This window comes from Marmota flaviventris, chromosome 8 (assembly GCF_047511675.1).
Source record: "Marmota flaviventris isolate mMarFla1 chromosome 8, mMarFla1.hap1, whole genome shotgun sequence".
Lineage (NCBI taxonomy): Eukaryota > Metazoa > Chordata > Mammalia > Rodentia > Sciuridae > Marmota > Marmota flaviventris.
Genome location: NC_092505.1, coordinates 40,141,292 through 40,167,681, shown reverse-complemented (window position 1 = coordinate 40,167,681; position 26,390 = coordinate 40,141,292). Strand labels below are relative to the sequence as shown.

Here is a 26,390-nt window from a genome sequence, read left to right as displayed (position 1 = left end):
TTTTGCTAGTTGCTGCTGGAAATACAAATATATCTGCCTCTTTGGGACAGATATTTCTCATGGGAACTGCAGTCATGTCTCAAGTGGTTTCTTTGATCATATTTTTGGTCTCTCTGAAAGAGAGTCAGGTGCTGGCTGTATGCAGTCTTTTGTTCACATGTCTCCCCAAACAGGAAGTTGGCAGTTTGTTGCCATTGTCTGTCATCTCAGCTCTAACAAGTTCATGTGTCATGGGTATACTCTGAGAAAGAACATTTACCCTAAGGTCTTGCAAAATCTTGTGGCAAAGCAAAAAAAAAAAGTATTAAAAAATAAATTCTTGTTCTCATGATTGCCCTGTACATCACATCAACCAATTTCTAGTTTTTGGTCAGGATCATGGGATGCTGACACTCAAAAGTGTTGTTAACACATATTTTGGGGAGACATAGATAACTTGGAGCCCCCTGCCCACCCTGTGCTCATAAAGCTGTTTGATATTCTTCTGGCATTTTGTTAGCTTGACAGTGCATTTTGTTAGCTTTACACTGTCAGAATAATGTTGAGTGAGGAGAGTTAGCAAGAAGAAATGGTGTATGTGTGTGCATGGGTGTGTGTGCATGTGTGTGCATGTGCCTGCGTGTGAACCCTTATACGTGGTTCTGGGGACTGAACACAGGGCCTCAGAAGTGCTCTCCTAAGCCTGTAAGCAGAGATTGTGAGGATCATTTTGCTGCCACTAGTTGAATGACTTCAGGCAACATTCTCTCTCTATATCTATATCTATATCTATGATATATATATATATATATATATATATATATATATATATATATATATATATATATATTTGTGGATGGACATAATACCTCTATTTTGTTTATTTAATTTTTTAATGTGATGCTAAGGATTGAACCCAGTGCCTCACATGCAAGCGCTCTACCAATGAGCCAAAACTTCAGCCCTCGGGCAACATTCTTAACTCTGAATTCTTGACTCTTTCTTCTATACAAATGGTAATACTAATATCCTCTTTGTTTACTTGTTGAATGAAATAACAGATAGAAAAGTGCTTAGCATAGATCTTAGTACATGCTAGGTGTCTGAGAAATGGTTCCTTCTATCTGTCCTTCCCCCCTTTCTCTTCTTTTGTTGCTGCTGGAAATGAAAACACAAATATGACCTAGAACCCACCTTTGAGATGCTAGTCTCAACTGGCCAGAGTGCAAGGCAGAACACAGGTGCTCCACGGAAGGGGCAGGCATAACCCAGTGGAGCAGAGAGGAGAGAAGAATTCACTTTGTGTTGGGGAATTGGAAGCTATCAAAGAGGGAGAAAAAAAAAAAACTCCATAGAGAGGTAGAATTTGTCTACTTCTTTTCCATCCCCTGATTTTCCATTTCCCTCCTTTCTTTTTTTTATATTTATTTTTTAGTTTTCGATGGACACAACATCTTTATTTTATTTTTATGTGGTGCTGAGGATCGAACCCAGCGCCCTGCGCATGCCAGGCCAGCGTGCTACCGCTTGAGCCACATCCCCAGCCCCCTCCTTTCTTTTTACACAATTTTGACCCAGAATTTAAAATGTTCAGAGTTGGGGAAGGTTCCAAGCCTAGCCTGACCAGACAGGGCTCCATTTCTCTCGATGTGGCTCTCCCTCATTTGTTGGCTCTGTCCTCAGGTGGATGGATACCAGGGAGTAACTCAATGTCCTCTGAAAACTCAGTTCTCAGAAAAATGCTACATGCACAAACAAGGGTTTGTGTACACTTGTAGGGGTTCACAGACTGTCTGAAGCCAAACCATTGGTCTCTGCTTTAATACCTGTGAGTGAAGAAAACATCCCTATGGAGGTCTTCGATCCTCAGCATGGTAATGTCATCAGGTATCATCACCTCTTCCTCCTTCTTGGGTAAACTTAAAAGAAACCTGTGTTGAAAAATCAGGTGAGCTATTCTGAGTCATTCCTTAAAAGTCAGGCTCTTGAGGAATGTGGGATTTTAACAGAGTCTTGGAAAAGCAGGATTGTGCGGGCCAAGCAGATGGCGTGAGCATCAGAAGGCACAACAGGGATTCTCAGGGAATGTCTGGAGGTGAGGCAATGGGTCTAGCTGTGGCTGCAGCACTGTGAGGGAGGGTCATGGTGATGTCAAGAGCCAGCTTGTGGACGGCTTTGAGGGGTTGGAGGAGGACTATTTTTGGTTTCAGACAGTGGACTCACTGGACTTGGGTACATAGCACTGGTCACAGTTGTAATTGTACATTCTTTGTGTGATTAATTGATTAGTGTCTTCTGTTCCTCTGGTCTATCAGCTCTCATGTCCCAGGAACCATCTGTATCTAGCATGAGTCAAGAATGTCCAACTTAATGGATACTCAATATATATTGGTTTATGAACAGGTAGATTAATGGCTGAATTAACAGTTTCAGAGTGGAAAGAGACAAGCTTGGATCAATGTTTCTAACAAACATGGGCTTTAGTACTTGATTTGATTTTGTCTCTGTTTCCTTTTTCGTTTATCAATGGTGTCACACAGGGATGGAAACTGGCATCTTGTTGGTCCATCCTTCCTGTGTCGGGGCAGATTAGATTGAGCTCTGTGGTGAAGTGTACAAATGATCTGCCAGTCCCTGTCCCCCCCGTCCCCCCCCCATCTTCCACATGTTATTTGACCTGAAGCACCTTGAAATAATGCAAAAACACACAGTTTTGGAATTAGATGAGATTACTTCATTCTTTTACTCTATTTCTTTTTTTTAAAGTACTTATTTTTTAGTTTTAGATGGACACAATATCTTTATTATTATTTTTTAAATGTGGGTGCTGAGGATCGAACCCAGTGCCTCATGCATGCTAGGTGAGCACTCTACCACTGAGCTACAACCCCAGCCCTGGCTCTATTTCTTATTAGCTTCATCTGTAAACAAGGAATGATCCCAAATATCTATTTCATCATGTTATTGTGATGATTAAATAACTCTTAGTATAAAGAGTTTGGCATATAGTAGGTGTCTTTGTTTTGTTTTTTTTACATTTAAGTTGATTTTTTTCTCATTGTGTACTTTAAAACCATAAGAAAATATTTTTGTAAGTTTTCCTTGATTTTAAAATGGTCATGTTTGGTATGGAAAACATTGTCTATACAGCAAAATATTAAAAAGTCAAACAAAACATTTTATCTACAATCATTATTAGCATTTTGTGTATTTCCTGTTATGGTCTTTGCTCTTGAGAAACTTTGTCTATTTTAAAAAGGTAATTCCTATACACAATGAGAGAGGCTACAAAAGGGTAAGCAATGAAAAGTAATTCTCCCTTTGACCCTGAACCCAGCCATTAGGTTCCTTTCCTAGAGACAACCAATGCTACCAGGCCTTAAATGGCACCCTATGGAGAGTCTAAATTTCTAGAAATATCTGTTTAACTTCATATCGTCTTCCTCTCATGTGAAGCTAGCATGGTGGATACGGTGTCTTCGCTGGAGGCCGCGGTTTAAGAGAGTTTCCTTTTAGCTCTCAGATGTCTTCATGGGCAGGGCCAGATAGGACTCTAGTGGCAAGTTCTGAGGGCTCGGTGATACTTGGTCTTGGTTGTGTATTTTTGTTCTTTGAATTGAAAATTTGCAAACAGCTGAACAGGTGTTAGACTTCTGGGTCTCAACCGTTGACACAGTTGCTCAAGCGAGGAGCAGAGCTGTTGGAGCCACAGACAAGAGGACTGAGGCAGAAGTTGTGCTTTCTCCAACTTTACTTTGAATCCCAGGGAAATATTTTCTAAATGGACAGTGGGAAGATGTGGTCTGATATGGAAAGATTATATTTTGCAGTTGAGATCAATTCAGAAAGTCAGGGATGCATGTCTCCAGGATGCTCTGAACCTGAGTCAACTCAGTCCACTCTAAGACCACTCCTGTACCTACCCTTTCCCTCAGATTCCACAGTCCTATGTCCCTTCCACCCCATATCCTATCACCAGATCCCTCCTCTGCACACTTCACCCCTGCCTGGCCAGATCTGTCCCATCCATCCTCTCACCAGAACCTGCCTTCTCCACCATGCCCTTCCTCTCAGCCTTTCACTTTCCTCTCCTTCCATTAATAGACCTGCCCAAGCACACTGTGAACTCGACCCTTCAAGGGGCCCAGTGGACAAAGAGAGAAGATAGGAGACTGCACTTGATAAAAGCTAAGCTCCATAGAACAACAAATAAGAATGGACTGATGATGCATCTGAGACAACTCATCTGTAAAATGGGCATTAAATAATATAATGGATATGACACTGCTTCAAAATCTGTAAAGTGCTGTCCGAACACAAAAGACTAAGATTCTCATGAGGATGATGATAAGTTAAACTGGGATATGGAAGCCAATCAATAATTCTACCAATTAATTTTTAACTATTGAAGTGATACTAATTCACTTTAGAGGAGATATATATATATATATATATATATATATATATATATATATATATATATATTACAAATAAAGATAGGAAAAAAATTCTCATAGTCTAATTAGAGAGTGTGGTTCCTTGGATTACAGTTCTTACTGAATACCTTATCCATCTCTGTGGGACCTATTTATGTGGGAGGACTATTGTTCCTTTGGTGGTGAATTTTGCTGTATGACTTACTGTGGCTAGTTAAGTGTGAATGCAAATAGCACAGAGCCACCACTGAAGCTCTAAGAGCTCTTGTGTGGTTCTGCCATCTTTCTTCCCCTTCTGTCATGAGACCAGCATATTTCAGTTATGAGCTTTTCCTTCATCTGGGTCCTGGAATAAAGAGCCCTGTGAAGGACACACAGTAACAGTGAGAGATAATCGTTTCTCTTGTGAGCCCCTGAGGTGTGAAGGTTGTTTGCTACTGCAGTATAATCTGTCCTAAGATACCTATATTGATGCACAGGGAAATAACACTGTTAGTCTTTAGTGTATTTTATTCAGTGATTACATCATATATATTTTTCTCTATAAAAATAGACTTGTAAATGAGCATATTATTTGGTGAAATGCTTTTCTCATCTGCAACAATTTCAGCATATAATCTTAGAAAATAAGGATTTAAAAGATAAGTATTTTTTTCTTAAAATACTCATAGTACCAAAATCAATAATACTAAAATTAATAATTTCTTCATATCACCAAATATTAGTCATTATCAACATTTCTCCAACAGTATTTTATTCTTCATTTAAATCAGAGATTTAATTTTGCAGGAGACTTAGTTTGCAGTAGGTTGATACGTCTCTTAAATCTCTTTATCTTTAGGTTTGCCCTCTCCTTCTCTTTTTGCTCTTGTAAATATTTTTGTTGAGGAAACGGAATCAGTTGTCCTGGGGAATTTCCCACAGTTTGGATTTTGCTGATTGTGTTTTTATGGTGTCACTTAGCATGTTCCTCTTTCCACTGTATTTCCAGTAAATGGTTTATTAAACCTAGAGACTTGGGCTAGGGATGTAGCTCAGTAGTAGAGTATTTGCCTTGCATGGGTGATGTCCTGGGTTTGATCCCCAGCACTGCAAAAATAAATAAATAAATAAATAAACAAACAAACAAACAAATAAATAAATCTAGGCTCAATTAGATTCAGTGATAGATTTAAAAAAAACCTCAATACACTATAAATATCTTCCACATCATTTATTATCCTATGATAATGTGTGTTTTTTTAAATGATTATGGAGTTGTTGACTAGAGCAATGTATCATTAATTTATCTAGGCTGTTGTTGGACGTTTTGGTTGTTTCTGCTTTTGCTACTCTACACAGCTCACTGATAAACATCCTTGTGGCAGTCCACTTTCTGGCCTGATTCGCTCCCTTCTATTCCATTAGTTCCTGCGGATGGTGGATGCCTGCGCCAGCTTCCTCACAGAAGCCTTGAACCCAGAAAACTGTGTTGGAATCCTGAGGTTGGCAGACACACACTCTTTGGACAGTCTAAAGAAGCAAGTTCAGAATTACATCATTCAAAACTTTGTGCAGATTCTGAACTCCGAGGAGTTCCTTGAACTTCCCGTGGACACTCTGTACCACATCTTGAAGAGTGACGACCTTTATGTGACTGAGGAAGCTCAGGTGTTTGAGACTGTGATGAGCTGGGTCCGCCACAAACAGTCAGAGCGACTCTGCTTGCTCCCCTGTGTTCTCGAGAACGTGCGCTTGCCACTTCTGGACCCGTGGTACTTTGTGGAGACGGTCGAAGCAGATCCTCTCATCAGACAGTGCCCAGAGGTCTTCCCACTGCTCCAGGAAGCCAGGATGTACCACCTTTCTGGCAATGAGGTGAGTTAGAGATGAAAGATGCTATGTTTAACCAGATTAATTAGAAGATGCTATACTGTTCAAAGTTTGAGTCAAGAAGTTCCAGAAGCCCTGAATGCCTGATCTGTAAAATGGGGATGTACTACATTTTCAGACAGTTACTGATAGGATTGGGTGACAGAGGAAACCACCCAGCACCACACCTGATTCATTCTTGCTCTTCTCAATTGTGTGAGAGCAGGAGGTTGGTCAGGGGCAATGCACACAGAAAGGACCGTGCCCTGTCCAGAGGCATGCCACTTTCCTAATTTGTCCACTCTGGTGAAACCTTATATCTCTTGGATGGATTCTTATGTTACATTATCTTGGTTCAGACTTTCATCCTTTCCTTCTCAAATTTCTTGAAAGTTCCTCAGAACTCACCTTCTTGCTCTCAGTGTGGTCTCACACTGATTCATTTCCACCAGTAGGATTATCTAAAACTCAAGTGTGAGCCTCTTGCTCATTGGCTTACCTTCTTCACTGGATCCCTGTCATTTCTGGGGTGAAAACCACACTTCCTGCCTAACCCCCACCCAGCCTGGCTTCCTGGCATCATCTCCCACCTCTCTGTTCTGCTCTAGTCCTGATGTGTTGCTTGTTGTTCTCCAAAGTGGAAGTGTAGTCCAGTCTCCAGGCCAAGGCAGGTGATATCCGAATGCCTTTTTCTTTTTCTTCCTCTAGTTAACTTCCACTCCCACCTCAAAACTCAGTTCAAGCATGTTCTTCAGAGACCTATGTGTGTTCTTATAGCCTTTGGTGACTTCCTTAATTATAGCACTAGCTGTCATGTGGTAAACCTTGAGTTCAGAATCTGTAAATTCCTTTAGGTAGAGAGCTTGTTATAGTAGGAAATGTAACTTACTGGACTTTTCATCTCCAGATCTTAGAAGCAAGTCTCTGGTGCATAGTGAGTTAGTGGTCAATGTTTACTGAGTGCTTAGACAAATACCAGGATGGTGAATACACAGAGCATCTGGATCTACCTGGGTCTCCTTAACAATTTCTGAAGAATTTTTTTTTATTCAAAACTTTATAAATGTGAGAGCAAGTGTATTACAGAAGAACAAAACTGGCAGGAAGTAATGCTATAGGGACATCTTGCTAATGATTTGTACACATGCAGACCCATATACATGTGTCACTATACAAGAGTTCTGAGATTAGCCACCAAGCCTTCTTTGTTAGACCATTGGGAAAAACCTTACCCAAAGGTAGCTCAGCAATCATTTGTCTGAGGCTCCTCTGGCTCTTCCCCCCACCCCACCGTTTGTCTTTTTCTAGCTCTCTGTCATTCTTAGATCCACTTTTTATTCATTCATTCTGGAAATGTTTCCTTAAATATTTGGTAGAATTTACCAGAACCTGAAATTTTCTTTCTGAGATTTTTAAAATTACAAATAGCATAATTTTCATAGATACAGTTCTATTCAGGTTATCCATTTCTTTTAGAATGAGCTTTGGTAGTTTGTCTTTCAAAGAATTGTTTCACTTCACGTAAGTTGCTGAGTTTTTTAGAATACAATTATTCATAGTATTCTCTTATCACCCTGTTATTATTTATAGGATCTGTTGGGATATCCAATCTCTCATTCCAGATATTGGAACTTCGTATCCTATTTTTTGTTTGTTTTTTTGTTCTCCTGAACAGTTTGGTTAGAGGTTTATCAATTTTATTGATTTTCTCAAATAGCTAACTTTTGGTTTTATTTTCACTATTGTTTTCCTATTTTTTAAAATTTATATATTTCTGGGGCTGGGGATGTGGCTCAAGCAGTAAGCGTGCTCGCCTGGCATGCGTGCGGCCCGGGTTCGATCCTCAGCACCACATACAAAACAAAGATGTTGTGTCCGCCGATAACTAAAAAAATTATATATTTCTACTATGATCTTGATTATTTTCTTTCTTCTGCTTATTGTGGATTTAATTTACTCTTCTACTAGTTTATTAAGGTAGGAGCTGAGAACACTGGTCTTGAGTTTTTTTTTCCCTTAATATTAGCATCAATGCTGAAAATTTCCCCATAAGAATTACTTTTACTCAAACCATATATTTTAAAATGTTGTGCTTTCATTTTTCACAGATAAATCCTGAACATCAACTTATGTCTTAGTCTATTTTGTGTTGTTATAAAAAATAACTGGAGGCTGATAATTTAAAAATTAAAGAGGTTTATTTGGCTAATGAGACAGTCTCTGCCTCACTAACCTTTTGGTCTGACAGAGACATTGGGACAATTAGACTATGGGAGAAGACCAGATCACCACCCACATAGGTCCTTTCCCATGGTGGATATGTGGGAACTTGGCAGATAATTCACACTGGGTATCATACAACTGCAGAAAGGTTTCTCTTAGGTCAATTTAAAGTACAGAGTCTTGGCTAACTATACTTCCAATATTCTATACTTGAACATGCTAGTTACTTTTGCTTCTACCTGCTATTTTCTAAGACCTTAAGATATAGGCAATAAAGGTTTTCCTCTCATATAGAAAGTCTCTATCCTGTTTTCTGCAAAAATTATTACAATTACACATCTTCACTGTCTTTTGTGTTTTCAAGGTCCAGAGGGTGGGGTGGGGTGGTGAGCAGATATGGGTTTTAATATTAACTGTACAATTTATTGACAGTGTAATTTCAGGCAAACTACTTTGCTACTCTAAGGCTCAGTCCTAATCTGTAACACAAGGATAATAATATCTAACAAGAGACAGAACTGTTTTAAAAATTGAATAAAATAATAAATGAAATATGTGTAGTACAGTGCTTAGTACAGTGTCTAGTGTCTGATAAGTGTCCCTCAAATGGAAGCTGGTGTTATTCTCACTCAATTCCTTTATGGTTGCTCTGTCTCCCACAATCAAGCATTTTCTTCTCTGGAACTCAAATCTCTTGTTTCACTGGTCTCAGTCTTTTGCTGCCTTATTTCTTCAAATCCTGAACAAGGCACTTTCTCATTTCCATTTTATATTCTGGACAACTGAATCAATCACAGATCTCCAAATTGGGTCTCATTGCCAGGTGGTCTCTTGAACTGTAATCTACGCACTGCTTGAATATCTTGGGTTTATTCCTGATGGCAGTAGAGTGAGTTTGGAGGTTACTCTTGTGAATACACTCCTCCTCTTAACCTTCATTTCCAACCTTCATCTCTTCTTCCCTAGAATCTTCTCCATCTTGTAGGCTGGTGGTAATGATAGAAATTTTAGAATCTTAAAAGCAAATGTTGATCTACATTTTGTTTAAAAGTAGTAGCTGGAACCTTCATTGGAAGAGTTTTTTTTTTTTGTTTGTTTGTTTTTTTAGGACAGAAAAAGTTGCCTCTTCATTTAATTGCTTTCTAAGTTTCCAGGGACTAAGTTGGTCTATTATAAAGGTTTTTCTGACAAGTATGATATGGGAAGATGCAGGCAGAGGCTCACTCTTAAGGACAGCTTTGTTGACCAATATGGTCATTTCTATTTGTCCTCAAGTATAACTCTGTGAACAATGAGCAGTTAGTCAGGTACAACTGTTCATTTTGGTTTGTTTGTTTGTAGTACTGACAATTGAACCCAGGCAAGTACTCTACCACTGAGCCATATCCCTAGCCCTATCTGTTCTGTTTTTAACAATCTGAAGTTAAACTGGTTAGACCTGATCGTTGAGTGCAATTCATTGGAAAATATTTATGTAAATCTACAACAAACTTTCATATCTCTGACTTCAAATTGACATCTTTCAAGCCTTGGGGTTTAATATTTTACCAAATTTGCAATTTGATGATAGTGCCAGCACTCAGCACTATTAAGTTACAAGCTTAGTTACAAGGCAATTCTCAATATCCAACCAATCACATCACCAAGATGATTGTATTAGTTAGTTGTATTAGTTATCAATCATTGAAAAACAAACTACCCCAAAACTCAACTGTTTAAAACAAAACAGACAGCTGGTGGAGCCCACTTGTAGAATACTTGCCTAGTATGTGCAAGGTTCTGTATTCAACCCCCAGCACTGTAAAAAAAAAAAAATTCAAACAGCAAACATTCTCAAGTCCTGGGTGGGGTTAGGCTGGGTATTTCTGATGCAAGATCCCTTACCAGGATGTAGTCAGGTTGCTGGGGCTACAGTAGTTTCAAAGTTCAAGTGGAGTTGTAGAACACACTTTAAGCTAACTCACAGAGTTGTTGGTGGGCATCAGTTTTTTTACTGGCTGTTGGCTGGAGGCCTTGGTTTCTTGCCATGTGGGAATCTCCATGTCAGCTGACTTCGCTCTGAGAATGAGAGAGCAACCAAAATGGAAGCTGTCATGCCCCTTGAAGCCTGATGGACCATCATTGCTGCTCTACTATTCATCATAGAGATCAATTCTGGAACAGTGTGACGAGAACTACATAAGGTGTGATTACTGGAAAGCAGGGATCACTGTGGCCATTGTGGAGGATGGTTACCACAATAATTTAGAATGGAAAAAATAATCCATGTAAGGGGCTGGGTTACCTAATTTGCCCATCCATCCATCCATCCATCCCCCCATTCACTCATTCACCCTATGCGTATAGAAACCCATAAGCTCCAGTTGTTGGTGTTGAAACCCACAATTTTAGTTTACACCGATATTTGACATTCAGGAGCAAAGAATACCCTGTCAGCCCTGGGAGCCAGGAAGTAAGGCCATTGCCAGTCCAGGTCCCCATCAGCCTCCACTGCCCAGAAGGTTGTTGGTGCATAAGACAGGAAGCTTCCAAGAGAAGGCTAAGGCCTGGTTGTCAGAATTGAAATAAGAGTCACAGAGGAACCAGTTCTGAAGGATGATGCTGTCCTTTACACAAAACCCAACCACACCTAAATCTCCTCTGAAAGAGGACCAGATTGGTGCTGGATGTTGTGTCTCAGACATAGGTAGGGGAAATTTAAGGACAGGAACTAGGGTTGGTAGCTGGAAGGAAAGTTGCAAAATGTCAAAGTTTGTCTTTGGTGTCAACTCATTGCTTAGATCCTGTCCTGCTGCTTTGGTGTCTTCAACTAACTGACTCCAAGTTCCTTGGAGCATCCCTCCTGACCTTCCTACTTTCTACTGTTGATGCCCTCAGGCTCAGCCCATTGCTTAGGGTTTGTCCTGCTGCAAACTCTATGGCCATGGTCCAGTCTCAAGAGTTTACTGGAGCTGATTCTTTGGCACAGAAAAACAAGGAAATAAAGACTCATGGAAAAGTCAAGATTGGGTGTACTGTGGTCATTGAATTCACCCTGTAAGGACTCAGTCTTTGGTAATGTAACCAATTTGTCAACACCAGTGAGCAAAATCAAAGTTCTATAACTGTTAGATCAGCCTAACTTTGTAGGAAACAGTGGCTGCTTTGGCGGTGGACAAGGGGGCACTACCTCTCTGACTCTCATCAGTACGCCCAAGGAACCTCCCCACTGAGCACCAAGGATTGGATGCAACCAGGAAGAGGCAGCTCTTCCTTTCCTAGTGATATCCATTGACATCTGCTACTGCTCCCACCGACAGGACAATCTGATGAGGGTTGTGTATGTGCCAGGTGCCCCACTCTACCTCATGACATCAAGAGTGTCCACAATGACCTAAAGTCACAGAACCAGTAACAATCATTTTTCAGAGACTATATCACTTCTCCAAAGTCACATGGCCACAGGTGATGGAAGCCCAGTGTACTTGACTTCCAAACCCCTGGTTTTACAACTGGATTCAAATACCTGTAGTGTGGAGTTCCTTATTCAAGTCTCTGAAGGGTCATAAACTTGTATAAGGACCAGTTCCCCAGCCTCTCTGGCTCTGCTTCTTTTTCCTCCTAAGTTTCTGCTCTATATGTCACTGTAAAGGACTTTCCTTCCAAAAGGAGGTTGGTGGAGAGCAAAATCTGAGATATTAAGAAATTGAAATCAGGGGAACTGGGAAATAGCCCAAAATGAAATTCAAGAATTTAAGGCTTCAGACCAGGTAGGAAGCATGGGAGAGGGCAGTAAGTACATTTGATGGCAAATAGACCCTGTCTTCTTAAAACAAAATAAAAGAAAACCCAATAGGTAACATTTATTGAGTACACATTACACACCAGGCTCAAGATTAAGCACACTATATATCAAGCTACTTAATTCTCACAACAAACCCATAAGGTAGTTAACACTAAAATTTCCATTGTATAGATGACACAGAGGCACACTGAGGTGAAGTCACATGGTCATACATACAGATTTTGGAATTGGGACCTGCTCCATATGGCTTCACAGCCTGAGCTGTGCTTCATCATGTTATCCTGCCTATATGTCCCCCATTGATTTTCAGATCATTTCGGAGCGCACCAAGCCCAGGATGCACGAATTCCAATCTGAGGTGTTCATGATCATTGGTGGCTGTACAAAGGACGAACGGTTTGTGGCAGAGGTAACCTGCCTGGATCCCCTGAGGCGCAGTCGCCTGGAGGTGGCCAAGCTCCCATTGACTGAGCATGAGCTGGAGATTGAGAATAAGAAGTGGGTGGAGTTTGCATGCGTGACATTAAAAAATGAGGTCTACATCTCAGGTAAGCAGGAGCCATGTGGAGCCAAAGCAAGCCCATACTCCACAATAGCATGCCACATTTTCCCAAGTGAGAGCCAGGGAACCATCCTATGAGAATGACTGTGAGTTGGCAATGATGTAACTCTGACTGGGTCAGGTCATGGAACCAGGAGCTCAGGTAGTCTTACCTGGAGAGTGCATTATTAACTAATAAACTCTAAAACGTGAGCAGCATTGTACTGGGATCTAGGGGAGCAGGCAGAGAGGTCAAGTCCTTCTGGGAAAAGGAAGAAATGATACCAGGGTTTATTCAGGGTCTGCTACAAGCTAGCATAGGACTCTGAACCAGGTGTGGGAATATAGTAAGGAATGAAAACCTCTGCTCTTCTCCCAAACCTGACCCCCTCCTAAGTTTATTAGGTCATATTTTGAGAGACTTTGAAGTAATATGAAAAGCATACATTTTTCTTGCTAAATTGTCAATTATTCACAATTACTTTATGGCTGACTTCAATTAGACCTGAAGTTGCCATGCAAGTCAACACTATGTCCCCAGTCACTAGCATTATGCCTGACTTCAGAGTAAACATTCAATCAATGTTTATTGAATGACATAGTCTCAACATTTTTTATTGCATAGTAGATGAAGCTACTTTAATAACATTTAATCATTTGCTCTCACATTGATTCTGTAAGGTAGATAGGATAAAACTGAGGCTCAGAGAGGTTCTAGAATATAACTAGGGTCACACCCTGGTAGGTGTCAGGCAGGATCCCAACCCAGGTGCTGAGCCTGAGTCCCAGGCTCTCATCCTCACATCAAAAAACTCAACCCTTCTTGGGACCCTAGGGAAGAGTTGAGCATCCCTTCCCACCCTTGGAGGCTTTTCTGCAAATGAACTTGTTTGGGAAGAGCAGCTTCCCAAGCTGGTTTCCTTCAAAGTGAAGGGCAAGTCTGCTCTTCTTTGTAAATATTCATACCATCTATTAGGTTCTAGTTTTATTTTATATTGTAGAAATATTTGTAATTGTTATAGAAAATTCAAACAATACAAAGAATAGAAAATAGGTAGTTTCTCTGTGCCATTATAATTCTATATTTTTACAAAAATAGTGATATTGTTTTGGGGTAAGTAGTATTAGTGATATAGCAATCCTAAATCTCAGTGAATTAAGATGATAGAATGTGGGAGTGAGGGGAGGGGTCCATCTGCTTCCACTCAGGCACTCAGGGACCCAGCCTTCTTCCATCTTGTGATGCTTCCATTTCCCACATGTGGCCTTCATTTAGGGAAGACAGAGAAACCCAGTGGGTTGAGAAGGCATATGTCCTCATAAAAGCCTCTCAGCCTGGAAAGAGCACCTCGATTCTGCTCACATTCCATTGGCAAAGACTAGCTGTGTGCCCTTCTCTCCCAGCATACAGGTGTCCTGGGAAATGTCGTTTAGCCTTGTGTGGGGGGAGGGAGTGGGGAACAGGGTTGGTGGTCATAATCCATCTTTGCCATTTATACAGCACGTTATTCTACCACTGTCCTTTTCCTCTTGAATTTATTGTTCATTTTAAAATGATACCAGCAATACATGCAAGCATGCTTGTCTACACAGTTAAATCAACAGAAACGTGTACTTCCATTAGCAGTATACCTGGGTATCGTTACATGTTGGCACAATGGATGTATGCATGTTAAGTGACATACTACATGTCAGCTACATGGTGAGAGCTCCATGAGACCTATCATTTTCACCAGTGCTTTTCCCTTCTTTGGTAGTGGGGATTGAACCCAGGGATGCTTTACCTCTCAACTACATCCCCAGGCCTTTTTATTTTTTATTTAGAGATAGCATCTCATTAAGTAGCTGAGACTGGCCTCTACCTTGTGATCCTCCTGCTTCAGCCTCCTAAGTTGCTGGGATTACAGGAGTGTGCTACCAGGCCTGACACCACTGCTCTTCTTTTTGCCAGCTGTAAAGCAGTCTATTGAATGAAAAAAAACATCATTTTTTACAACTTTCTTTTTAAAAATCTCCTTGGGGGAAAAAACCCCACTCCAGTAGGCATTCTTAAACACTTAAACTTTATATACTTGTGCTCCTCTTTGGAAAGTTCCTGGAAGCAGTCAGAAGGTCTGTGAATAGAGAAATTTGGTATATATTGCTAATTGTCCTCCAGAAAGTTTGTATCAATTTGTTGTTCAATCAGTGTTGGATGACAGTGCCCATTTTCAACATCCTTGCTAACAATTTTTATTATCAATCATTTACATTTTTAATAGACTAAATGTTTAAATTTATACTTTTGGAGCATTGGTGAGGTTGGACATATTTTTACATAGTTATTAGCTAATTGCATTTATTATAAAAAATTATCTGTTTATACTCTTGGGCTGTTCTATTGATTGTTGTCTTTTTCTTACTAATATTTGGGAGGTCTTATTATATGTATCCTTTGCCTTTTGTGTTGCAAACAGATAATGGTTGTCTTTTTAACTTTGATTTATATTTATATAGTCATTTTCTTTCCTATATAATTCCGAGTTTCATGTCATGCTTAGAAATCTTCTCCTTGTCTGCCAGGACGGTGGTGCATGCCTATAATCCCAGCGGTTTGGGAAGCTAAGACAGGAGGATTGTGAGTTTGAGGCCAGCTTCAGCAACTTAGCCAAATCCTAAGCAACTCAGCAAGATCCTGTCTCTAAATAAAATATAAAACAGTGCTGGGGATGTGGCTCAGTGGTTAAGTTTCCCTGGGTTCAATTTCCAATACCAAAAAAAAAAAAAAAAAAAAAAAAAAGAAAGAAATCTTCCCCCCCTCCCCAAGATTATTAAGATGGTTTCTTATATATTCCCCAATTACTTTTACAGCAGTTACATTTGACTTTTATTTTAAATGTAATGTGAAATCGGTATCTAACTTAATTTTTCTCCAAATGAATAGAAATTGTTCTAATAACATTTATTAAATAATTCTATATATTTTAGTCCTGTTTGTATCCTTGTTATTAATTAATCAGTTTGTCTACTTTTGTGCTCATACTGTAGTGTTTTTATTTTAATAGCTTTTAAGCATATTTTAATATTTGCCGAGGAAAGCCTACTTCATTCTTTTTTTTTTTCAAATATTTCTTAGAAGTTTTTCCAGTGATGGAGTACTTGCCTAGCATGTGCAAGAAGGCCCTGGCTTTCCTCCCCAGCACCAGAAAAACAACAACAACAACAACAACAACAACAGTTTTTGGAAAAGTATACTTTAAATTGGCCTTCAGGGAGCCAATCAGAGTGACTGTGCATTTGAAATGAGTGTGCAGCTCAGCAGTAGAGCACATAAGAGCCCTGAAAAACAAACAAAAATACAAAAAAAAAAAAACATCCTAAATTTTCTTTTCTCAGTGAAATTTAAAATTATCCTGTAGAGTTCCCTTTAAAAAGTCCTTCAGGCACTGAGTATGCAGATCCCCTGAGGGAGGGTTGGTATCCCTGCAATAACATGTCTTCACACCCACGCATACACTATGCTTTCCAGTTAGTCAGATTTTCTTTAAAATCCAGAAATAAAATCATAGAGCTTTTTTCCTATTTTAAATAAAGATTGCGTATATTCTCTGAAAGTTTATACTTACTTTATAATCTTTGACATTACCTAAATGGGATCAATATCATACTGTTTTGAATAGAGACTTCTAAAAGGTGTATGAGCCAAAGGAAAAATGGTCAGAGTATAATGAATAAGAAATTCAGAGAAAAGGAAGCTCAGCCTCCCTTAGAGTCAGGGAAAACCAAAGTGGGATAGCAGAGAGAGGAGCAGGGGGACTCTCCCCTGCCAGCTGAGGGTGGGACATGAGGAAAGGTCAACCAGCATAGCTTCCCAAAGATGCTTGGTGTGTGCTCATGCCTCTGACCTAGAAATCCCACTTTAGGGTTCCACCCTAGAGAAACACTTAAACCTGTGACCCAGAACATTGTCAGTGATATTTTTCTTTGCCCCACTAGTGCACATTCATAAGTCTGATAAATATAGTCTTTTGCTTCAAGCAGTTGGTGGTGCTGCATGCTGGTGGGGAAATGGAAACATAAAGGTGTTTAAATGTTTTATTAAAGTCACCCCAAAAGGCAGCCCTCCTTTGTCTTGGTCTCTCTCACTAACTGATGAATTATGTATTTTCTGTTTATCAAGAGAGTTGTCTTCAATATTGACCGATTCACTCTCAAAGGAACTATTGTGAGAACCTCTTACTTTATAACAAAAAATAATTTTAGAAAAGGGCAAGTCCCACTTGTATATTTACTAGATCAGAGCTATGAACCAAGAGAATTTTGTAAGATTTCTTGCTGATTTTTCCAAATTTGTGTCTTTGCTCTTTTGTTTAAACTTAGAACTTAAGCTGCCTTCTAATTTACCAGGTGGTCAAGGTCCTGCCATCTCTGCCCGGTCTCACTCCCTGCTCCTTGTGGGCAAAAACACAGAGTCCAGGCTCCCTCTGCCTCCCCACTCACCCAGGTTGAACTCCAGTGGCACTGATGTGGCACTGCACACCATGAGGCCATGGCTCCCCTCCTGGTCCACCCACCCCACCCCCAGATCCCTGTATTTGCTTTGTCTCCCCCAAGTCTTGCCATAGACCATATTCACCTTCAGGATTTCTCTTGTCTCCCCTTGGAGTGAGGCTGGCATGAGGATTTAGTGCTTTAGGAGTTCTAAGAAATGATGGGAGAAGCTGCATTTCTGACTCATCTGGTGGTTTCTTAAATATTTTGTTACTTCTTATAGGTGGCAAAGAAACACAGCATGATGTTTGGAAATACAATTCTTCAATCAACAAGTGGATTCAGATTGAATATTTAAACATCGGCCGCTGGAGGCATAAAATGGTGGTGTTGGGTGGCAAGGTCTATGTCATTGGAGGTTTTGATGGCTTACAGAGGATCAACAACGTGGAGACCTACGACCCCTTCCACAACTGCTGGTCGGAGGTATGGGAGATTATTTCTATGACTAACTCTATCTGTATTATTACTTCAGAGCTAAAAAAAAAAAAAAAAAAGGCACATGCCTATGACGGTGGCCAGCATTTTGATTGCCTTGCTCCTATGGAGAACATTTTTGGTGGCTCTGAACATTCCTTTCCCTAGGAGTCAGGGCTTCAGCATTGCTTATCAAGGCAAAGCAATAATGTCCTTCCAGGTGGGGAGGCTTTCTCTGGGCAGCCAGAGCCCTCTATGTGGAGGCTGTGGAGGGGAGGCTTACCCTGCCCTGAGATGGTAGATCCCATGGTCACATGTCTGGCCCAGAGTCTTGTCCCCTCAGATGCATTCCATGAGATTCGTCTCCACACCAGGCATGCGGGCATCCGCACACTGCACTGTTTGTGAACCCAGAGTCATTTGGTCATGTTTAGAAGTCAGCCCTTATTTATTTCCCCATTAATGATGAACCATTTACATGCCCACATGTAAGACTCTCAATGTGACCTCAGGTGTATGTCATACCCAGGAAAAGTAAAGTGACTTCGCCTCCTGTAGTTCCAGGTTATTCTCAAGTTCAAATTTTCTTTCTTCTCATCAGAGCATATTCCAGCTTTGGGAAGTATAAAACACAGTCACTGTAGGTACAAGCAAAGGTCCCCAGATCACCACAACATCCAAAAAAGGCCTGTCAACCTGAAAAGTGCTATATAGGGAGCCCTTAACATCTCTGGGGGTGTGCCCAACATGTTCCCCAATCATCAAGTCCCATCATAAAGTTACTCCATGACTCAAAGGGGTTATGCAAATAGGTAATAGGCTCTTGAAATTCTTTTTAGTATCCTGGGATTTACAAGGTAGAAGTACAAGTCTGTCTTAATCCCCAAAGTTGCAATGTGCCCCCAAATGGCTGGTTAAACCCATATACTAGCTTTTCTTCCTGGATATAAACACTAAAGACAATCAATGCTGTCACATAGTAGGTACTCAGATATTTTCTGAATGAACATGTAAATGAATATATATGTTTGAAAAATCATTTTCCTCCAACATTGGCTGACTTCATCTATATAACACTAATTTCTGCCTGTACCCTCTCCTTCCTTGAGAACTAGACTCGGGAAAACAGGTGGGAACATCCCAACACACAGCTTGCCCTAGCCTGCCTGTATGGAGGCTGGGAAATGCATGCTTTGATTCTCTCCACATATTAAGGAGAGTCAAACCCACAGGCCTTGTCAGTTCAGGAGAAGGATGCCCAGGTTTGCATCCCAGGGCATATGTCCTGTGAGTTCTTCCAGCAATTTAGGCAGCATAGCTGACACCTTTTTCTTGTGCCCCATGCCTCTGCAGGCTGCACCCCTCCTTGTCCATGTCAGTTCCTTCGCCGCCACCAGCCACAAGAAGAAGCTCTATGTGATTGGGGGAGGGCCTAATGGAAAACTGGCCACAGACAAAACTCAGTGTTATGACCCTTCCACCAATAAATGGACTTTAAAGGCAGCCATGCCTGTGGAGGCTAAATGCATCAATGCAGTGAGTTTCCGGGACCGCATCTATGTTGTTGGTGAGTGAGTGACAGCTTTTTATTTATCTGAGGTCCCCCTTAATGCAGCTATGCCAGAGATCAGATATAATTCTCTTGAGAATTCCTGGATGAAGTGGGTAGAGCTGAAAAGGAAGAAAAGTTGGAGTTGGTTCAGGTCTTGGTGGATTTTCCTTTACAGTCCTAAAGGCAGAATAAAAACTGTTTAGGGGTAACAAAACAGATGGACACTGTGGCCCAGAGGAAGAGGCCTGAAGTCATTGCAGGAGGAAAGTTGTTTTGCAAACATTAGGAATGTATAGAAGTTGAAATGTGCATGGTATAATAAGTGCTCAACCAGTGGCAGCTATTATTACTTCCTAGTTTGTGTTCATGGAAATTTCTCTCTCGCTGCTTTTTAGGGGCTCTGAAAAGTTACATTTAGTTGAGAGAAAAGTCTAGCCAGCCAGACCACAGTTGGCATGTATTTGTTAAGGATGGTGGCTCCCAGTTAGAATAACCAGGGAGCTTTTGAAAAAACTATGGATAACTGGTTCTTACCCCAGACCAATGAAATCAGAATTCAGGAGGGAAGGAGGTTGCTGGGGAACAGTACAACTTTTTTTTTTTTTTTTTTAAATCTCCGGGTGATTTTAATGAGCAGCCAGGGTAGAGAACTACTGATGAAGGAGATGCCAAGATGCCAGGAAATAAATAACTTCAGTGAATGAGAGCTAATCAGAGAAGGCATTTGGGGGCAAAACATTGGAACAGATTAAGGGGAAAACACTTTTCTCCCTTGCTTTAGATTTCTCCTGTGTTCATGGTTAGTTTCCTGACTGTTCCAAAAGTCTAATCTCAAGATGGTTACCTTGGGCTTGTGTCTCAGATCATGCTGAGTCTCTGAAGAGATGCCAACCCGGCTACTGCCAGGGATGGATGATTTCTATCAACCAGTGCTCTACCGGATGCTTTATGTGCATCTTAGGACCACCATGGTCTTGGTGCCCATGGTAACAGAATAAAATGTGCAGAGCTGGGATTATGGACCACGTCTTCCAAAGGCACCATATTTCTTCCCAGGAGCAGTCTTAAGGTACATTTTGGTAGCTACGTTAAGCCAGTTGTTCTTTAGAACCACGACTGCAGAATTGGAAGGACATTGTGAGTCATCTCGGTGGCAACTTGCTGCTCCTAGGATGCATCCTGGCTTTCTGGGAAAGGGCCATCAATCCACTGTTTCTCTTGGCAAGATGGGAGTCCTGCCCTAACCGGAAGTAGAATTTTAGTGGCTAACGGGATAGAAACCCAGAAAAATGGTAGGATGCTTCCCCTGTGTGTTCTTCCTCTCCAGGAGGGGCCATGAGAGCGCTGTACGCCTACAGCCCTCTGGAGGACAGCTGGTGCCTGGTGACGCAGCTCAGCCACGAGCGGGCCAGCTGCGGCATCGCGCCCTGCAACAACCGGCTCTACATCACCGGCGGGCGGGACGAGAAGAACGAGGTCATCGCCACTGTACTGTGCTGGGACCCCGAGGCTCAGAAACTGACGGAGGAGTGCGTCCTGCCCCGGGGGGTGTCGCACCACGGCAGCGTCACCATCAGGAAGTCCTACACCCACATCCGGAGGATCGTGCCCGGAGCTGTGTCTGTGTGACTGACAAGGGACCCTGGAGGGCGCCACCGGAAGCACTTAGTTCTACCTTGCGCCCTTCATCCGTGTCCACCCGCAGGCTCCGCTTGTGTTTAAGGCCATGCATCGGGAGCGCACCCGGCTTGCTCTGGGGCACCTAGCAAGTCACAACTTTGGAACACTTGAAAATGGCCAGAAATGTTTGCATGACCTACCTCAGGAGGAAGGATGGAAGAAGAGTAATATTTAACATTTGCGACACTTCTACCCTATGCCAGGTCTTTTTCTATATTAACTCATTTAACCATGGGAATGACCGCCTGCTGGGATATTGTCACTCTAGTCTGAGAAGAAACTGAGTTTCAGAAAGGTCAAGTGGCTTGCCCCCAGGTACTCATTTAGCAAGTAGCTATGCCAGGAGTATAAACCCAAGTCTTTCCAGTTCAAAGCCAATGTCCTCCCCACCATGTGCCTAACTGAGAGGAGGAAAATCAAAACCCAAACCTGACTCAGGTCTTGTTCTGGCTAGTCTGTTAGAAGATTGACTCAGCAAGGCAGGGAAATAAAGGTGTTTCTTTTTCCTTTTTTTTTTTTTTTCTTTTCACTCCTGTATTTAAATCTTATGAAATCCTTAGTGTTGGAGACTTTGGGGGCTTTTGTCAAGAGTGTCTCATAGGCTGTCCCACTTGACAGGGGAGGCAGTTCTGGGAAGACCAGTTTGTATTGAAAGAGATAAAAAGTTTTGTGTTCTGTTCTCCTGGCATCAAAGCTTTTCTTTTTTATGGTCACTGGATGGCCCATTTTGGACTTGAACTAACATTGCCAGATGGAATTACCTTCACCACAGTCTGGTGCCTGGACTCTTAATGTCCAACAGTTGTACTGTAATGTAGAAAAGAGGTTTCCAGAGACTCAAACTATTGTTTTTTAAATACGTAAACATCTCAACACTGCTGGCCACTGCAGGAATGTCAGATTCTTCTTGACAGTGTACTTTCTACTTTAAGACTGTGATCTGGACCCACTCACCTGAAGTTTTCAGGATCTTTTAAAGCCTATCTTCTTGAGTTTTGAATAAGCTTGGCTCAATTTTGATTCTAAGAACAGAGTCTGCCCTTCACTCTAAGAAAAGAACTTTCAAATGAGCTCACTGGAAATTCATTCTAATCCCCAAGATAGAGAAACAGGTTAAGAGATCCTGTTTCATACGCTGTAGTTAAAAACATAGCAACTGCATTACCCCAGGTACTTTATTTTCATTGTATGATTTCAGTTCTCTTTATAGAGTTTTAGTTCATGTCAGAAGGGGCATATTGTGCTTGTACTTCTCAGTGGTTTGGGAAGTCAGAGGTATTAGAGTTGCTAGTGAACTTAATTTACAGAAAAAAAGTTAAGGTCAAGTCAAGTGTGGTGGTCTAAGCCTGTAATCCCAGGGACTTGGGCGGCTGAGGCAGGAGGATCGCAACTTCCAGGTCAGCCTAGGCAACTTAGTGAGCCCCTGTTTCAAAATAAAATTAAAAGGGTAGGGATGTACTCAGTGGTAGAGTACCCCTGGATTCAATCCCCAGTTCCACAAAAGGAAAAAAAAATTATGGTCAGAAGAACTTAATGTTGTAAATGTATATTTAAAACTTGGAAAATTATATCTCTATTTATGCCTAGCTTGTTGAAGATAAATATAAATACATGTTGGTGTGTAAAATGCTCTGCCTTAGGGTCAGGTGATCTATCCCCTGAGAAGAAAATTAAGACGGGTCAATGCACACATACTTATGGATATTGAGAACACACTGTCATGCACCACAAGCTCTAATGACCTTCACAAAGCTCTCAACTGCAACAATTTAATCTAGTTCAGCAATGTTATCTAGTTCATTGCATGTTTGTCAATCTTGGAAATCAAATCTCTACCCTAGAGACCTCAATAAATGGGTAAGTGGGCCACCAATCAATATTCTAATTTTTCTTTTCTTCAAGTTAGCCAAAAATGAGATGCATACTTATGGGGCTGAGTCCAAGACTTGATTGCCTGTCAAGGGGGTCTCTTCTGAGAGCTGTGCACTTAGGTCAACTAGTGGTGATTTCTTACATGTTTGTCTCTTGCAGATCACTGTCTGAGCCATTTGTGACCTACAGGAAAAATCAGTCTTAGTCCAAAGGCTATTTCAGGGAAGAGATTCCAAAGAGGAAATCCAATGACAACATCACTGGCACACAACTCTCAGAAAGAGAATGTTCCTTGCCAGGGATCCAGTGGGTACTGTCCTTTGATAGAAGCAATCAGCAAACTTACAGTTCTTTAGAGGTGTGTGTGTGTGTGTGTGGGGGGGTTAAGATTGTGCTGGGAAAGTGAGGACATAGGATCTCTAAGTTATAAACCTGATTCTAAATGCAGTTCTGAAGTTTCAGGGGTAATTCATAATGTCTAAGTTCACACAAGGGGAGGAGTCTCTATGATTTTTGTAACACCAATAAACATGTGAATTGTGGTAAAGTTACAGGTATTCAAGATCCAGGAGTTCTTAATAATAATGTGGGTCAGGGGACAGATTTACCTATTAAGAAGATCTAGAGTGGTGCATGCCTGTTATCCCAGCAGTTCGGGAGGCTGAGGCCGAAGGATTGAGAGTTCAAAGCCAGCCTCAGCAAAAGCAAGGTGCTAAGCAACTCAGTGAGACCCTGTCTCTAAATAAAATACAAAATAGGACTGTGGATTTGGCTCAGTGGCTGAGTGCCCCTGAGTTCAATCCTTGGAAAACCCCCCTCCAAAAAAATGATCTAGGGTTCTGCATTTGAAGCTGCCAGCCTGTAGCTTTTAGGAAAGGAAAAAAAGTTCAAGTCATTTTGGGGAAACTTTGCAAGTATAGTCATCAGAGTTTAAGCTTCTAGGCACTAGAAGCTCTTAAAATCTACTTTCCATTCCAAGTTAATAAAACAAAATCCCAAGTTTGCACCAAGTTAATGGTTATGTACCACCAGTATGGGGAGAGCAAGCTGAGGCTAACCCAGAAACAACCCCAGGACTCAGAGGGGGGATAGAAGGAGGTTCTGCCACAGTTGGCATGTTGAGGCAGGGCCTCTGCATGGATAGACATGGTAGAGGAGGAGGAGGTCAGGTTTTGAAGATGAGGGTCTAGAAAATGATATTGCGGCCCAGGAGTTTGTAAGCGTGACTCCAGTCCCAAGAAGGGCAAGAAAGAATAAAGGAGCAGGGGACTTGCACACAAGGAAACAAAGAGGGAACCTACTTCCTAGAACTGAGGCACAAGTTAGAGCAGGGCCAACAGTTGGGGCAATTTGCTGTGGGGCCTGTGAGCTGCCTGGTTGGGTCTTGCATCCTAATGGAGATAACAAGACCCAGAGCCTTTGATGGAGTAGAATCTGTAGAAGAGGTTAAGGCTGGTCAAGGCTGGTCTGACAGGCAGGGAGTTAAGCTCACCAAAACACTGACAGATAAATGTCTTCTTCTTTGCTTTCAGCCATTCTGGTCTCAGTGGTTTCAGGAAACACACACATGTAAAACTCCATGTCCTTGAACTCAAAGTAACCATGCTCTCAGGGAAATAACAATTATCATTCTCAACATTCTTTTATAGCTGTGAAAGCATAGCTTTGCTATTTATAAAAGTTGAGGTAGTAGTGTTCATTCTTTACTTGTCCTATTTGATTTTGAAAAATAAAAGTACTCCATAATTTTTAAAGTGAGTAGACATCAATGGATTTTTTTGTATGAAGTCCTAATTTGGGGTTGCAAAGTCATTTTTTCTTCTAAGTGTTAGATCTCATGATTCAAAGAGTCAACTTCCATGTAAATTCCCATATGTCTCAAATATAGGTACTGCAAAGCCAGTCCTGACAGGTCAGATTTTTATATTTATAGGCATAAATAGTGAACCAAACCATTTAAGCATTTTTGGTTTCATGAGATTGTAGTTTTTTAAGTGATCAAAGCAAGGATGTTGTTTATAGGTTAAAGAAGTTTTAATTTATTCAATAAAATGTGTATGAAATGGATAAGAATGTGTTGTATATAATCAATGATTTTTTTTACTTCTTTTGGTTGATATGAATAAATACTATTTTTCAAAATCAATACTATCTGAATTGAAATTAAATGTAGTTGGTGGGAATTTAAAATGTTTCAGTAGATCAAGAGAGTTTAGATTAATGCAGAAGACAACCATTCACCAGGTTTGCTTTGTAGAATGGTTAACAGTACAGTTTTTCCCTCCCTAAATCCACATTGCCTCTCTGAACAAGCTTTCCCAACTCATTTGCAATTTATGCGACTTTCATCCTGCCTGGCCTCACCCCCTCTTACAGGATGCCCTCTTTTAGGTTTTGATTCCAGATCTGACTTCTAAGCCCTCTACCAGTGTCTTCCATGTCATCTCTGAGGCCCCACCAACCCCACTCTTTTCGCATCAGTATATGAGATGGAGGGCTGTAGTTCTCACCCACTGAAGAACTTGAAATCATTTTGGTTTGTTTTGGATTATAATGCAAAAGTCCTATACAACTGAAAAGGAAATTTGAGGCTCCAAAGAAATTTGGTGTTCCACGAATAGCTTTGGACCATTCCCTCTTGGTTTCTTATTCTTCTGCTTTAGGAGGTCTTGGTGGAAAACCTTGGGAAGCACAGATTCATCTCATGGGGAGAGTTGTTCTGGAGTTGATTCTGGGCTAGAAATCCAATGGACAGTGTACTGGCTATGAGTCAAAATGGGATTTTGACCTTAACTTTATGCTCAGCCAATTTATTAACTTTATGCTCAGCCAATTTTCCTATGAGATCTCAGGGATAATTGGATGCTCAGTCCTCTCCCTGTTCCTGTGGGGCCATGCCTCATTTTGTGTTTGTGTACACTGTCATAGTTCAAGATCCCTGGTCTAGGGACCTGTCAAGGTCTAGTGCATCCTGGCCTTAGCATTGATCTGCCTGTTTACCATTCACTGTTTTTCACTTCTGTTTTTTTTTTTTTCATCTGAGATTTTCCTTTTCTTCTTGCCTGCTCAGATGTCTGAGGTCAGTTGTTAGCTACAACAAACTGTAAATTATTTCGACAATTTTGAACTTTTTCAGGTAGTACTTCAAAAGGGTGTGGGGGGTTCATCCCAGGGTTGTAGCCTGGGAATACTGGAAGCCATGCTGACATGGGAGTTTCCTAGGGCAGGGTTTGAATGGGAAGCAGGGGCAGGGAGCTTCAAGGTCCAGGCTTATTTGCTTTATGAAGCAGATAAGAGTTCAAGAAAATGATGTGTTGACCACTTGCACCGATGTTGGCAGTATTTTGGAAAAAGAATTGACCAATTTCTGCAACACAACTTGGGCCCACTGTGAGGCCAGGAGTGCCAAACCACTCCTTCTAGAACCTTCAGAAAACAACCAAAGAGAAAAATAGTATGGAAACTTCTTTGAACCTATATAGGCCACAAGCAATGCTTTTAAACTTTTAAAATCATGTGTCAATA

The 26,390-nt window shown here is 41.1% G+C and overlaps 1 protein-coding gene across 1 annotated transcript in view; it reads left to right on the top strand.

Moving 5' to 3' along the window:
* Positions 1 to 24,619, top strand: part of Klhl6 (kelch like family member 6) — a 61,072-nt gene extending 36,453 nt beyond the window's left edge. The window contains exons 3-7 of the mRNA XM_027951561.2: positions 5,823 to 6,272; positions 12,584 to 12,821; positions 17,568 to 17,770; positions 19,115 to 19,328; positions 20,641 to 24,619. Of these exons, the coding sequence (XP_027807362.1) occupies positions 5,823 to 6,272; positions 12,584 to 12,821; positions 17,568 to 17,770; positions 19,115 to 19,328; positions 20,641 to 20,942 (1,407 nt within the window). The 3' untranslated portion in view covers positions 20,943 to 24,619. The remainder of the gene's footprint in view (positions 1 to 5,822; positions 6,273 to 12,583; positions 12,822 to 17,567; positions 17,771 to 19,114; positions 19,329 to 20,640) is intronic.
* Positions 24,620 to 26,390: the final 1,771 nt, after the last annotated feature.